Source organism: Pinus tabuliformis, chromosome 8, assembly GCF_031772625.1.
Source record: "Pinus tabuliformis cultivar Carrire ecotype Pingquan chromosome 8, CPIR1, whole genome shotgun sequence".
NCBI classification, from domain to species: domain Eukaryota; kingdom Viridiplantae; phylum Streptophyta; class Pinopsida; order Pinales; family Pinaceae; genus Pinus; species Pinus tabuliformis.
The window spans coordinates 1,645,604,318-1,645,620,098 of record NC_142294.1 but is presented as its reverse complement, the minus strand read 5'-3'; the positions used below and the strand labels follow the sequence as shown (position 1 = coordinate 1,645,620,098).

Genomic DNA, 15,781 nt, shown 5'->3' with positions numbered 1-15,781 from the left:
CACCAACACATTTCAGTACTAATCCTTCTGTATTTTTCCAACCTAAACCTCCTTGAATCAAACAATGCTTCAATTACTTTAACCTTAATGCTTTTCTCTTTTGATCACCTAAGTGATATAGACACAATAAATTATTCAAAGGATAAGCAATCTATGCATATCAATTGTGTTGTTCTAACTCCAAAACAGCAGAGGGGAGGGCACTCCCCCCGCTGCTACAATAGGAAGGAGGGCTGAGGGGAAAGGTAGTATGTAGACAACAACTAGGGATGGAGTTGTTAATCAGGGAGAGGGAGTTTAAAGTCTTGTCATGTAATTAGCTACACAAACTTCTACAATGTTATTACAAATTTCAAGATTACTACTAGTAATTGATGTTTTTACTACATTGATGATATACTTTTGGTGAATTCTATAGGCTCACATAATTTGGATGCAAGAAAGTAATATCTAAACTCCAGCATGCTTGTTTTGAAAATTTCTACTGTTTGTATCTTGCATGCCTAAGAACTTAACATGCAAACGACTATAATTCTTTATGGAAAAGACCATAGGGTCAAAAATTATTGTTGATATTGAATTATAAATTGGACTATTTGGTTGTGAGAATGTAAACAAGGGATTTGTGTTTATGTATGATAAAAATACAATAGATATGTTGATAACATTTTGTATTTTGTTTCATGGTGCAGGTTATAATAGGATTAGCTGTTGGCATGGTCGTGGCCTCTGTAGTACATGTCACTCATTGTGAAGATAATTGTTTGACACCATTATGTAACGATATTTGTTACGATGTCCTTCCCGAGGCAAGTCAAAACAATTTATTTTAGATGTCTTTGATACTTTACAAGGATATATTTTTTCATTGCTTTGATTGCATTAGATAATTTTCATGTTTTGGATTGCATTATCCTTATTGATAAACATTTCAAAGGGAAATTTCATTCCCACCTATCCCACCAATACATGTTCATTTTCATTTGAAATTTATATATAGATAACAACCCTCCACATTTGTTGTAGGGATATTAGGGGAATTTAGAGGTCAAAAATGGGCCTCGAAACAAAAAATGTACTAACAAAATTAACTTTAAAAGAACCAATAAAATTCAAGATGATGATGTCATCCCTAGGAGTAAGTATTTTGGAGGGAAAAGAAGAAAACTAATTTTTTTAATTGTATCTTTGGTTTATCTCCTTATAGCTTTGCTCAAATGTTGAGTGTAGACACCCTTTGGACGGGGAATTAAATCCATATCCAACGAGTACCCACTTTGCATATTTCCAAGTAGATCCACATCGAAAAAAATTGAAAATACATGAAAAAGTGTATTCAATATGATTTTTCCTTGTATTTTCAATTTTTTTCGAAGTGTGTTTACTTGGAAGTATGCAGAGTGGGTACTCATTGGATATGGATTTTAATTCCCCATCTAGCAGGTGTCTACACTCAACATTTGGGCAAAGCTATAAAGAGATAAGCTGAAAATACAATAAAAAAGTAGTTTCTTTTCTTTTTCTTTAAACATTTGTAATATTCCTATAAGAAATATTTAATGACTAACATAAATATCCCCTTTTGAGCTTTTCTTAGGCACATCCCGGACATACACCTTCTTTCTCTACTTGGAATTCGGGCATCTCTGTTACCATTTGTCTTACATCGGGTAGAGCTTTGTAATGAAGGTGGGCAAACCTCTGATGCCAAAGTTCGGACTAAAGAGATGTGTCACAAGACATGACACCTAGCGGACTTCCATCAACCTGATATAATGAATCAACACTAAACCCAAGAGTAAAGGCATCTTTAACATTATTTTTCCATATACATACCTTGCCATTGAAGGTTACCTTGAAGCCTCTGTCTTCCATTGCCAAGATGGACACCAGGTTCCTTTTGAGATCAGGTGCATTTAATACATCCTAGAATTTCTAGCCTTCTTGAATGCTTGTCCTCTTCCTTGATTCCCAGCTCTCCTCTTACCTTTGCTGTTGAATTTGTCATTCCTTTGATTGCCATCAGAGGGATTTTGAGTTGCACCACTGCATACTGTACCATGCTTCTCTAATCATGATTATCATCATGCTGCCCATGTCCATGATTTTATCCATCATAATGCTGCTCAAACTAGTGTGCATCATCATCATGCTATCCTATATGTGCATGATCTCATGTTGCCCTTTATGTCCATGATCTCATTCATCATGATGCTCATGATCTCATACATAGTGACTTGCTTTATCGCAAATGTAACATCGTCATTTTCTTCTAGCCTTAGGTCCAGCCTTTCCTTTTGATTTAGTCTCGGAATTATTTCTTTTCTTTGCATGAGAAGAAAAGGCAGCAGGAGGACCTTTAGGCATGGGCATTTCCTGCTCTTCTACCCTTGTTTGTTCTTGAATGCATCTAGCCATTAATTCCTCGAAACCAGGAATTACATTATAGTTCAAAAGAGTAGTCCTGAACACATACCATTCAAATGGCAATCCTCCAAGAGTTGTGAGTGCCATTTCTCTGTCAGTAATAGTTTCCCCAATAGATAGGAGATCGTTCTTGATCTTGGTGATTCTTAAGAAGTATGCTTGCATACTTTCATCTTTACCCTTCTTGATTTCCCTCATCTTATTTCTAAGAAACAAAACTTGATCTGCATCATTAACTTTAAATAAACTCACCAGTCTCTCGTAGATTTCCTTGGAGCTGTCCAGTTCAGAGATGTAGGCCACCAAGTGCTTGTCGATAGAGTCCCGGATGATCTTCTATTGTTTTGACTTCTCCATTTTTTCATTTGTTCCAGGCAGCAGCGGATTCATTTGATGGAGGCTCAACAATATTGCCTCTCACATGATCCAACACTCCTTGATTCTCAAGGGTTAGATCGATAGACATCTTCCATCCGTGATAGTCAGCTTTCTCACGGAGCTTGTCTTCAGCAGGAAAGAGTGTTGAGGACCCCATAGTTCTTTTAGGATAGCCTTGCCAATATTCTCTTCGATGATTGCTCTTGCTCTTGCTTGGGCTTTGTCTTCACCTCAGCTCCGATACCATGTTAAGTTATGGTATGTTCTATGCTTATAACAGTTTACTTCTTTTTCTTATTATATTCCACTAATTAGCAATCACATGTACATAAAGTAAAGTGCAGATAGAACATTAAACGATCGACAGAAAATAAGCCAAGACAAGAGACACAAGATTTGGCGGCTAGCCAGGGACAAACCCCACAATGTGTGGGGAAACCCTTTGATCAAATCTTCTTTTATCTTCAATAATTCAGCAGAGAGAAATAGTACAATAAATCTGATTCATATCAGCAGTAGCAAACCCTAGATCAGTAGCATCAGCATTAGCGGCTTCATTATCAAACTAGGGCAGACCATATCTCACAAACCGACCGTCGGATTGACTTCATTCCACCACCAAAAGTTTCGGCTTCCAGAGGAGGTTCAGATGAACCTACAGCGCAGTTCAGATGAGGAGATCTTCTAGGCCACGCAAGTCAATCTTTACTTCTGCAGTTGCAGCTTCAGTTTCAACAGTTTCCGGCTTCAAACTAGGGCAGTCGATATCTTGCAAACCGTTCGTCGGATTGACTTCATTCCACCACCAAAAGTTCAGGCTTTCAAAGGAGGTTCAGATGAACCTACAGCGCAGTTCCAAAGAGGAGATCTTCTAGGCCACGCAAGTCAATCTTTACTTCTGCAGTTGCAGCTTCAAATTCAACAGCTTCCGGCTTCACATGTGTGAGAGAGAGAGACCCATTTCAGCGCAGTAGAGAAGAGACTCATATCTGCGCAGTAGAGAGAGAGATGTGATGAGATGAGTGAGTCCAAATGAGGAAAAGTCCTCTTATATTTATACACAACGTTGGTGGGTGATAGATGCGACTGTTGGGCTTCTGAGCCTACATGAGTTGTAGGTCGGCTTGATAATAATTCCATAATCAAAATAAATTCATATCTCCATGAATACTTATCGGAATCGGATGATCTTTATATCAATCTTACACCTCTCGACGAGAGGAATCTAACAAAAATATTATCAGCCATGAATAAGATGACCCACATGAAGTTTTGCCCTGGTTGCCAATTTTAACAATTTGCCATAATTAAATTATTTCCGAAGTCTAACTTAGGAAAAGTGGTAAATTAAAGTTAATTAATTAAGGATATTTGAGATTTCTCTAGAGACTTCTATTGATGAATTCTAATTGATCTTAGTTGTTAACGGAGATTTAATCATGGCTGTTGAAGACTCAACGGGAGATTATAAGAGCAGGTCGAAGGGTTTGCAGATAGTTTCAGAAAGATCAGTGTGATCGAACTGTAAGAGGTAGATCGAGCTACCCAGTTCATAGTATCAGTGAGGGCGCAGTTCGAGCTAGGGGGATAGCATTGGAGAATGGGAGAAGCAAAATATTTGGGCGCTGGATTCCAGAGAGATTCCCAGTGATTTTTTAGTTCTAGAGTGGTAGGAAAAGGGAGGTTGAATTCATCTGCAAAGAAGGCCATAGAAGTAGTGCGAATAGCCAGAAAACCCAGTGCGAGTTGTTGAAAGAGGGTTGATTTAGTTTCCAGAGGTCAGATCTACTTTTAGGAGGCAGAGTGAGTCACTTCCAGAGGCAGAGGGAGGCTAGATGGCCCAATTGGAGGCAGATCCATGGTTGTGCATGTTGCTTAGAGGTTGCAATGCATGTTCTAGGAGGTAGTGCGAGTTGCTAGTTGGGGTGCGAACAAGCCAGAGGAGGCCGAGTTGATTAGTAAAGGAGATCTGAGATCTCCAGATTATTTTGCCAATATATTTCTAGAGGTAACCAGTAGGGAATCCATTTGTAAAAATTTCTCAAATTGTTGCATAATAAATAAACCCTCATTTGCTGTACCGGTTTTCCCTTAGGGGTTTTTCCAGGAACTTTTCACTCCAAAATATTGGTGTCTATTTTCTATATGCATGCATCTATTTCTCAGTTCCTGATTTAATTCTGCAACATTTTTTTTATTGTGAAGAATTGTAGTGTGATTTATTTGTTAATTTTCGTAAACAATTAAACTCTTAATCAGGGAGGAGGATAAATTCCAGTTGCTGCAATTTCGAGGAAATTTCACATGGAATTAGAGCATTGAAGATTAGATCAGAGGCTCAGAGGAAAAAGATCAAGGAGTTTGTGTAGTTTCAGAGGGAGATCTGAAGCACAGAGTTTAGATTTGCGCAGGCCAGCCAGGTAGTGCGAATTGTTGGGTAGGAAAATCAATTTCCAAAAGCAAAGTGCAAGAAAAGTTCAATTTTCCTCGAGCTAAATTCCAACAAATAGTGGATTTGTCAAATTGAGGGTTCCATTGAGAAAATCAGTTCATTCGTTGAGAAAATATGGGTGTAGAAGTTTTGCAGCAAGGGTTTCAGCTACAGATCTGCGTAGGGAAGGAAGAGAAAAGCACACAAAGGAGATTTCCAGTTATTTCTCAGAGGGTTTCCAGTTTTCTAGTGCAGGAAGGAGGCCATGATTTCCAATAGCAGAGGGCCATAGCAGGAAAAGTATTTTTCCAATGCAAGTTTGCTTTACTAACCAGTTCAAGTTGCAGAGGTTACAGTTTGCATGCCAATTACCAGAAAGATCATCTAGAAGGTAGAGCGAGTAGTCTCAGTGAGCAATTGAAGGCAATATATTAGCCAGAGAAGGATTTCTAGAGGAAGATCTGTACATTCCTCAAGGAGTGCGAGTAGTAGAGGGAAGGCCAAGTAGGAAGGAGAAGGAGATTTCGAAATTCATTTCTTTAGTATTCTCAGAGTCAGAGAAAGGTCAATTTTCTACAGAAGGCTGTTAAAACAAGCAAATCGAATAGCTAGCTTACCCAGTTAGCAGATTTGAGGTAGTGATTTCATCTCTAGTTCTGGGATCTATTTTTCGGAGGAGGTGCAAATAGCTTCAGAGATCGAAGGAGGCAGTATGTTTGCCAGATCTATTTTCTGAACACATTTCTTAGTAAGCAGTATGAATTCCAGGATCTAGTGGAGGTTGCAGGATCCAGTGCTACCTGTAGGCAAGAAGTGCGAGTTTGTAGAGGAAGTCGAGCTTGTTTCTGCAGAGGAAACCGAGGATTTCTAGATCGATTTGTCAGTTGGAGTAGTGAGATAAATTTCTCCAGTTTTATTTGAGTATCACATATTTTTGTAGTTTTCCAGAGATGACTGCATTATCATTTTTTGTAGCATCGTATGTGTTCTAGCCACGAAATTTTTTGGAGAGGCTAGAATACAGGAGATCTCCAAACCCAGAAATCGTTTCTGGAAATTCCAGCTAGAAATGACTTAATTAGATTATTAACCAGTTTTTAAATATTTCCTAAGTCTAAACTTATGGAATATGGTTTAATTAATCATAATTAATTAAGTCAAGGTGTGAATGTTCTAGAAATTCACATAGATCGACTTCTAATTAATCCTAGCCATCGATTAAGATTTAATCTTGGCCATTGGAGTCCCAACAGAGGATTATAAGAAGTCGATGGGCACTTGGAGAGGACACTTAAGCAGTAGTTCCTTGTGCAGATCGAGCTAGCAGCAGTAGAGCTCGAGCCAGAGAGGGTCGTAGTGTCAGTGAGGGGCAGGGACAGTGATTTGGAGGAAGATTTCTAGATCTGGAGGGCACTAGCAAGAGGCTGACTTATTCCCAGTGCAGGAACGTGAGTGCAGGAACATGAGTGCAGAAACGCACAAGTGCAGGGATGTGCGAGTGCGGGAAAGTGAGTGCAGACAACACGAGTGCTAGGGTTGCTTAGGGAATATCTTTGCCAGATTTTCTTGCTATTTGGATTGCCAGTTGGGCATCCATATATGTACTCAGATTTTGTTGTTGCATAATAAAATAAAACCCTAACTGCTCCACTAGTTTTCCCAAGTTGGGTTTTTTCAAGACATTTGTCCAAAAATAACTATGTAAATTTATGTGTATGTGCTAGGATTTCTTCTTCCGTGTTTAATTTGTGTAGGTTGCAGTGTGAGTGGTTCAGTATTTGTTGTAGGAAACAATAAATAAATTGCTAAATTTAATTAACAATTAGGAGAATAATTTTTAGTTGCTGCAATAGGATTCGGTATTAGAATTTTCACATGGTATCAAAGTGCAGATGATCAGCTAGAGAGCTTAGTAGTGAAGAAATAAGTGTGAAAATTCCTTAAACGCGGGAATTCCTACTGCAACACTGATGATATTTCTCCTACTTGTTAGATTTACACAAACAAGTTATTTGCAGTTTCCTACGACAAACATCGAAATGCATACATTGCAGCCTAGACCAATTAAATTATATGCCGAAACAAGAAACTAAACAACAGAGGAACAATACACACAAGTGACACGGTTGTTTTTGGACAAATGTCCTCGGAAAAACCCTATGCGGGAAAACCGATGCAGCAGATCTGAGGGTTTTCATTATTAAGTTGAAGTATTTCTGAATACAGCTTCTGGCTGCCTTCCCGATAATCTAGTTATAGAGATATCACTCGGCAAAAGAAACTAGTAAGATTACCTCACCCTACACTGCAAGTTGCGGTTTATCCGACAACTAAACCAACGAGTTCCCGACTATTTCTGCGTTGCCCCTGCGTGGGCCCACGTCAGCCTCTAAGGCACTGCGTCACCTTTGATCGGAATCGATTTGCCTTCTGGAGCTGATTCCAGCCCCTCTCGGCTCAGAAACGTCAGCCTCCTCAGCAAATTTAGACTTCTACGTGCTCTGTGTGAGGCTTGTGTGAGCCCTTCCTAGCTATGCATCACCCTCTCTGGCCTCTGCGTTGCCTCCTCTCTATGTCTTTCTGCCTCTCTGCTAAGTATGCTTGGCTTCAGAGAAGATCCTCCAACCAAAACTCCCTCTACCCCTCTCTGCGTGATCACTACAAATCACTGTGCTGCCTCTAGCTTCAGCAATTCGATCTGACTGATCAACTCTCTTTGTGTCTTCCAAATGACCCTCAAGCTTCCTTCAATAATCTTATCGTTGACATTCAAAGGCCTAGATTGGAAGCTAATCAATGGCTAAGATCATTTCTGCTTGATCCTTGTCTTCTTATAGAAGTTACACCCACAGTTAGATTAGTACCCATTAATTATTTTATTTTCCTAACTTTAGACTTCGGGTCCTATTAAAAGTAATTAATTATTTTAATAAAACTGTTTCTGGGTGGGATTTCCCAAAACGCTTTCTGGGTTCTTTGGAATACATGTGCCCAAGCCTCTCCGCAAAATTTGAGACTTAGAGCACATCTGATGCTACCAAAAATCAACACTCCCTCTTAGCGAGGAATGTGCTCTAGCAATGTAACCTGCTGAAGCATCACTTTGTTATGTAACATCTCCCTATGCGTTGCTGATATTGGACATGCTGTCCACCAACCACTACGCAAATGTTGCATCTGTACTGCTGCTGACCCTACCACTGTCAACACTACATTCGTACTGCAACTCCCTTTGAATTTTTGCATCCGTGCTACTTCTGGCACTGCCATTGCCAACTGCCCCTACACTGCAAAGTGTTGGTGCTACTGCATCAGCAACGGAAAAACATCCCAAATTACTAAGATAATTGTGTTCATCATGATACCATGTGAATGCTAGAGCTTGACTGTTGCTAGTCTCTGCGTTGACCCTTTGATTCTTCTGCATTGTTGCTGACCTCTGCTCTGTACCATCCGCACTACTGCCAACTCTGCTCTGCGTTGTTCATTCTCTGGTGCTCCTAGCCACTGCAACTGTCTCTTCGACACTCCTCGGCACCATTCGACACTAGTCCATCCTACTACTTTTGATCTAGGCTCCCGTAGCAAGGAATTGATCCGAGAGGTGGGTTCCTCAATGATCCTGCCCATATGTAGCTCTTTCGAACTACAGTTCCAAATCCGCCCACCTCCTCTTGGCGGTATCTTGGCTGTCATGGCAAACTCCTCCTCGGTCTTCGTGGGTGCAGCCTTCAGATCGTGCTTCTCATCTTTGTCCTTCCTGAGAGGACACTATGTAGCGTAGTGACCCATCTCACCACACCTGAAGCACTTTATCTTCAATATGTCCTCCTTCCACCTTCGCTACTCGTGCTGCCCCTTTGATGCAAGGGTTGCATTCTCATCCTCCTCCTTGGGCTTCGACCCACTGCTGCTGTTTCCATCAAGCTTACACTTGACCAAGTCTCTTCTCAGCTCCTCTTGCTTAAGAGCTGCTCACATCTCATCCCAATTTGGTAAAGTCGCCCTACCCAGGATACTCTAGACAAAGATTTGCCACTCATTTGAGATAGAATTGAGGGCCAGTCTAACCAACTCGGAATCTTGAGGTGTAGACCCCATAGCTGATAACTCATCCCCATAGCTGATAACTCATCTTGGGTCTCCTGAAGCTTCGTGAGGAAAGGATCTACGCGCTTCCCCTTCTGCATCTATGCAGATCTCAGTTTCTACCTAAGTACATCTTTCGCTGCTCGAAAGATCCTTGATACAGTGTAGACAATGCATCCCACATCTCCTTAGCAGTTCCTCTGCTACCAATGTCACAGACTACATGATCCTTCACTTCATCGAGGATCATTCTCTTTTCCTTCGTCATTTTTACCATGTACTTCTTTAATGAATCCTGATCTACAAGCACTACCACCATGTTGTTGACATATGTCTTGAGAGCATGCTCCTCTAGAAGGAATGACATTCTTTCCTTCCAGATGACGTAGTTGGATGCCCCATCCAACCTATCCTGATCTCTCAGCCCACTGGTTTCCATTTCTGCCATGAAATGTCGAAAAACTCCTCTCTGCTTCTTACTGCTACTGCTCAGCCAATAAGAAAACGAACTTCTTGGGGGGAAGTCTTCTGAGGAAAAATTCCCTCATAGTGCTTCTCTTCTCTTTTGACGTCTTTCTGCCCAGCAAAATGGACTGCAGAAAAGCTACGTCCCACCAGCTCCTCCTCATGTTGAGGCTTCAACGCTGCTCCCTCTGCCATGGCAAGATTTCGATCTGGAAGCCCTTCTCTTTGTCGACTCACTCAGAGAGAGATTGCCTCGAAAATCAACCCTCCGGCTAGGACTGCACAAACCCCTTTGGGGATTCGAACTGCTACCTCCTGTAGCTTTTTTGACCTCCTTTTCTGCTCAGTGCTGGGTTTTCTGACACTGTTCTTCTTGCTTCACTTGCACTCCCTCTGATACCATGTGAAAATTTGTTAAACCCGAGAATTCCTACTACAACACTGATGATATTTATCCTACTTGTTAGATTTGCACAAACAAGTTATTTGCAGTTTCCTATGAAAAATATCGAAGGACATACACTGTAGCCTACACCAATTAAATTATATGCCGAAACAAGAAATTGAACAATAGAGAAACAATACACTCAAGTGACACAATTGTTTTTGGACAAATGTCCCCAAAAAAACCCAATGCGGGAAAACCGGTGCAACAGATCTGAGGCTTTTTATTATTAAGCTGAAGTATTTCTGAATACAACTTCTGGATGCTTTCCTGGCAATCCAATTACAGAGAATATCACTCAGCAAAAGAAATTAGTGAGATTACCTCACTCTACACTGCAAGTCCCGGCTGATCCGGCAACTAAACCAACGAGTTATCGGCTACTTTTGCACTGACCCTGCGTGGGCCTTGCGTCAACCTCTAAGGCACTGCATCACCTCTGCTGGGAATTGATTTGCCTTCTAGAGCTGATTCTAGCCCTCCTGGCTCAGAAATGTCAACCTCAGCAAATTTTCGGACTTCTGCTTGGAGGACTGTCTACCTCTGCTTGAGCCCTTCTGACTCAGCGTCAACCCGTCCTGGGTACTGCACTGCCTCCTTCTATTGTCTCTTTGCCTCTTTGTTGAGTATTCTTGGCTTCGAAGAAGATCCTCCAACCAAAACTCCATCTTCTCCTCTCTGCGTGATCACTACAAATCACTGCGCTGCCTCTAGCTTCAGAAATTCGATCTGATTGATCAACTCTCTGTGTGTCTTCCAAATGACCCTCAAGTTTCCTTAAATAATCTTCTCATTGACATTCAACGACCCAGATTAGAATCTAATCAACGACTAAGATCATTTTTGCTTGATCCTTGTCTTCTTCTAGAAGTTGCACCCACAATTAGATTAATACCCATTAATTATTTTATTTTCCTAAGTTTAGTCTTAGGGTGCAATTAAAAATAACTAATTATTTTAATAAAACTGTTTCTGGGTGGAATTTCCCAAAATGCTTTCTGGGTTATTTGGAATACATGTGCCCAAGCCTCCCTACAAAATTTGAGACTTAGAGCACATCCAATGCTACCAGAAAATCAACAAGGAGGAGTTTCACTGTTTAGTGTGGGCAGCAAATCGAAACCCTAGAGGGAAGTGCAGTAACTTTGCCAAGAGGCCAAATTTCTTGAGGGGATTCGATTTTTCTGAAATAGGGACAGAAAAATTCGATCTCTCTAGATTGAGGGATTCCAGAGGCAGAGGGAGCAACCTCGTATTTTCGTAGAGCAGATCGCTAGCTGGACGCCATAGTTTTTGCAGCAGTTTGCTAGAGCAGAGATAACGTTCGGTGAAAGAAGAGCACACATAGAGGGAAAATTTCTCTTAGGGGATCTTGAGTCTTAGAGATCTAATTTTTTTTACCAATTGCAAATTTCCAGTTGCTATGAGCAGATTTTCTCACTCCAGAAGGGAGTGTGAGTAGCAAATTCAATAGTCGAGCAGAGGAGAGAGGGAGATTTTCGAGGTTTATTTCTCTAGTTTTTAATTTCCATATTTTGTAGCTTTGCGGGGATGGTCGTACGACACTGCCAGAAGAGGTCGTGCGAGTTAGCCATAATGCAGATCTGGGCAGCCGATCAACTTCCAGTTGTCGGAGGCAGATGCCGGAGGATTCGCTAGTTATCTAATGTGAGTTTCAAAGAAAGAAGGGTCCCAGCCAGGGACTAGGCTCGAAAGAAGATAGTGGGGCACTAGATCCAGGTGGAGGAGTATGAGACTCTGGTGTGCCAGATGGGCAGGGTCTAGCACAGTGGCAACAAGGAGATCAACCAGATCAGTTCTAGATTGTTGCAGTGGGACCATCACCTTTGCTACAGGAGCCCACAGTATCATAGTAGCAGGTTCAGTGTTAGCAGATGCAATCTGTCATTAGACAGTTGCAAATATAGTTGCATTCAATACCCGGGAAATAGTTGCAGAGCTAGATGCAGTGATATAGGCAATGCGAATTGCCCAGTTGTAGGATGCAGGTGTAGTTCCAGCCAAAAGATTCCTAGTGCAGAGCTATGTAGTCAAGTTTCTAGTACAAGATGACAATGTGAGTTGCTAGGAGGGAGCAGCAGCAGTGCAGAAGCATCAACAAAGCAATAGCAACAGCAATATGAGTAGATTAGATTTCGCTATGATCGCTAACATACCTCTAGGAGTGAGGTGGAGTGACTTGGTTTTGTAGCCCCAGAGCGCTACAGATGGGCAGGATCCTTGAGGAAGTCCACCTCTTGGATCAATACCTTGCTATGAGGGCTCACAATGTTCAGTAGTAGGATGGACCAGTGGCAGTAGATGTAGTCAGATGCCAAAGTGACAAATGCAAAGTCTAGTAGCAGTCAGATGTTGAGGAGTGCAGTGCAGAGTTGGCAACAGTGCAGAGTCAGCAACAGCGCAGATTATTTAGTGACAGCACAGATACTAGCAGTAGCCAGAGACTTGTGTGACAGATGCTTTATACTGATCACAATTGATTCAATATAGGATGCTTCTTAGTTGCAGCAACAACAGATGAGAGGGAGTTACAGTGCAAACGCAGTGTTGGCAACAGTATGGAAAAGTCAGCAATAGTACAAATGCAGTGTATATCAGAGTTGCGCAGTGGTTGGTGGGCAATATTGCCAGACATCATCAACATGACAAGAGATGATGCAAAGACAGGGTGTTGTCACAGGATATGCAGTAGCGCACCATAACACATTCCTCGCTAAGAGGGAGTGTTAGTTTTTGTAGCATCAAATGTGTTCTAGCCACGAAATTTTGTGGAGAGGCTAGAATATAGGAGGTCTCCAAAACCCAGAAATTGTTTTTGGAAATTCCACCTAGAAATGAGTTAATGAGATTATTAGTTAGTTTTTAAATATTTCCTACGTCTAAACTTAGGGAATATGGTTAATTAATCATAATTAATTAAGTCAAGGTGTGAATGTTCTAGAAACTCACACGGATCGAATTCTATTTAATCCTAGGCATCGATTAAGATTTAATCTTGAACGTTGGAGTACCATTAGAGGATTATAAGAAGTCGATGGGCACTTGGAGAAGACACTTGAGCAACAGTTCCTTATGCGGATCGAGCTAGCAGCAGTAAAGTTTGAGCCAAAGAGGGACGCAATGTCAGTGAGGGGCAAGGACAATGATCCAGAGGAAGATTTCCAGATCCGGAGAGGCAGTGGCTGTTGAAGTTTCTAAGTTTACTTAGTTAGAAACCCTCCATGCACTTTATCTGATTTATTCCTATCCACTTGTTATTTTCCTTAACAAGTTATTTACAATGTAAATATTGAAAATAAACACTAGTGCATGCTCAACATATTACAGATCAACAACTAAAAGAAACAGAAACAAACACGCCATATGACACCATTATTTTTGGACTAATGTCCCCGGAAAAACCCAATGTGGGAAAACCGATGCGGCTATCTGAGGGTTTTCTTATTAAGCAATATCAGAGTACAATCTGGGTGCCAAAACTGGCCTACCCAACAGAGAATTTCCTTGGCAGTAATACGTCTCAATTTCTGACAAATCTCTTGGATGAAACCCCTGATAATCCTTCCGGCAGCTACTCAGCAAAAATATGCCCCAACATTAGCCTCTCTCTGGACTGTCTCAGCCCCTCTCTGCCTCACGCTGGCCCTGCGTCAGCTCGGATGGGTCTGCGTCAGCCCTGGGATGCCCTGCATCAGCCCTCTGACCCTTTGCATCAGTAACGCTAGCCTCTCTAAGGCTCTGCACAGCTCCCGGCTGCGTCTACGTGGCCCTGGCTCACTCTGCGTCACTCTCCTTGGCTACTACACGGCTCTCCCAGCACTATCTCTGTCTCTCTGTCTCTTTGTACTCAATTGCCCCTCAACCTCATCTCCCGATCACTAATTCTATCTCTCTTAGCAAACCCCGCTCTAGAGAATAGAATCACTGATCACTCTGGTGTCTTCTCCAAGTGACCCTCAAGCCTCCTCTTATACTTTTCCTGTTGACATCTCAACGGCCGAGATTAAGTCCCTAATCAACGGCTAAGATTAGATCTGGCTTGATCCATGTCTTTTGGACCATTCTAACACAGATTCATATTCATACACATTAATATTTTATTTTCCCTAAGTTTAGACTTAGGGACTCCATTAAAAATATTAATTATTTTAATATCTCCTGAATTGTTTAGAATCTGCCCAAACCCTTTCTAGGTATTGGAGATCTTATGTGCCCCAACCTCTCCACCAAGTTTCATGGCTAGAGCACATCCGATGCTACTCCAAATCAACACTCCCTCTTAGCGAGGACTGTCCTCTAGCAATACTCCTCACTGAGTATTACTCTGATCATCCGGCATCGGTACCTGTGCTGATGTTAGGCCTTCCTACCCAACATTCTTTGCATTGTTGCATCATGTGCTGCTGTCCATGGTTCTGCCACTGCCACTGCTGCGTCTGTACGACAACTCCCTCTACATCTGTTTTGTTGCTAGTCCTTTCTCCTAGCACTGCATTCGCACTGCACCTCCTCTCATCATGTTGCATCGTGCTGCCCACTACTGCACTTTAACTCAGTTACTGAGAAGTAAGTAACCGATCTCCCAATCTGACCTCCCTGTTGGGCTAGAGACACCCACTGATGCTGAAGCTCCCTTTGCCGCTAACAAGTGCTCCCTCTCTGACCTCTACACTGCCGCAAAAACTCCCTGCATCTCGCACCGTTGCACACCTCTCTCTGCCATCCTGCACTGGTGCAACACTCCTGTGCCTCTCGCACTGCTACAGCCTGTTAGCTTCGCGTTGTCTCGGGAATCCTGCACTGTAGCTCTCTTTGCCACTCCTTCCGCATCCATCTCTACCCATATCAGTCAGTCCTGCTACTCCTCTTTGAGGCTCCCATAGCAAGCTCTAATCCAAGAGGCTGGGTACCTTGAGGATCCTGCCCCTCATCGCCTGTAGTCCACCTGACTACAGCTCAATGTATCCCCACTTCCGCTCAAGTGGTGCATGTGCACTCATGGCACAATCATCGTCTATCAAAACTTCCTTCTCTCCCTGTGTTGGTGCTACCTTAGTCTCGGAAGACTTTCCCTTAATCCTCTTCCTTGGACACTAGGTCGCATAATGACCCAACTCCCCACAGTGGAAGCACTTGATCTTGGAGAGATCCTTCTTCATCCTCTTTTCCTGCTTTCTGTCAGATGTTAGGGCCATGTCTTCCTCCTCCTCTTGCTTGACTTTGATCCCCTTGCTGCTGCTACCTGTCTTCGATTGTCGTCTGATCTCTTCCTGGTGAAGAGCTGCCCACATCTCGTCCCAAGGTGGAAGTGTCCCTCTGCCCAGTATACTCTGGACAAATACTTCCCAGTCTTCTGAGACAGCATTCAAGGTTGTCCTCACCATCAGCTCCTGATCTGGTGTCGCCCCTATAGCAGTCAACTGATCTCGGATCTCATTCAGTCCTCCGAGGAAGGTGTCAATCGGTTCTCCCTTCTTCATCTGATACGACCTCAACTGATTCTCAAGTAGCATTCTTCTCTGCAC

The 15,781-nt window shown here is 42.2% G+C and overlaps 1 protein-coding gene across 3 annotated transcripts in view; it reads left to right on the top strand.

The window, feature by feature from the left end:
* LOC149242479 (uric acid-xanthine permease-like) overlaps positions 1 to 15,781 on the top strand; it is a 466,625-nt gene that overhangs the window by 283,571 nt on the left and 167,273 nt on the right. For all 3 annotated transcript variants that reach the window (XM_089374250.1, XM_089374251.1, XM_089374249.1), the window contains one exon: positions 693 to 809. In XM_089374250.1, coding sequence (XP_089230376.1) covers positions 693 to 809 — 117 coding nt within the window. The remainder of the gene's footprint in view (positions 1 to 692; positions 810 to 15,781) is intronic.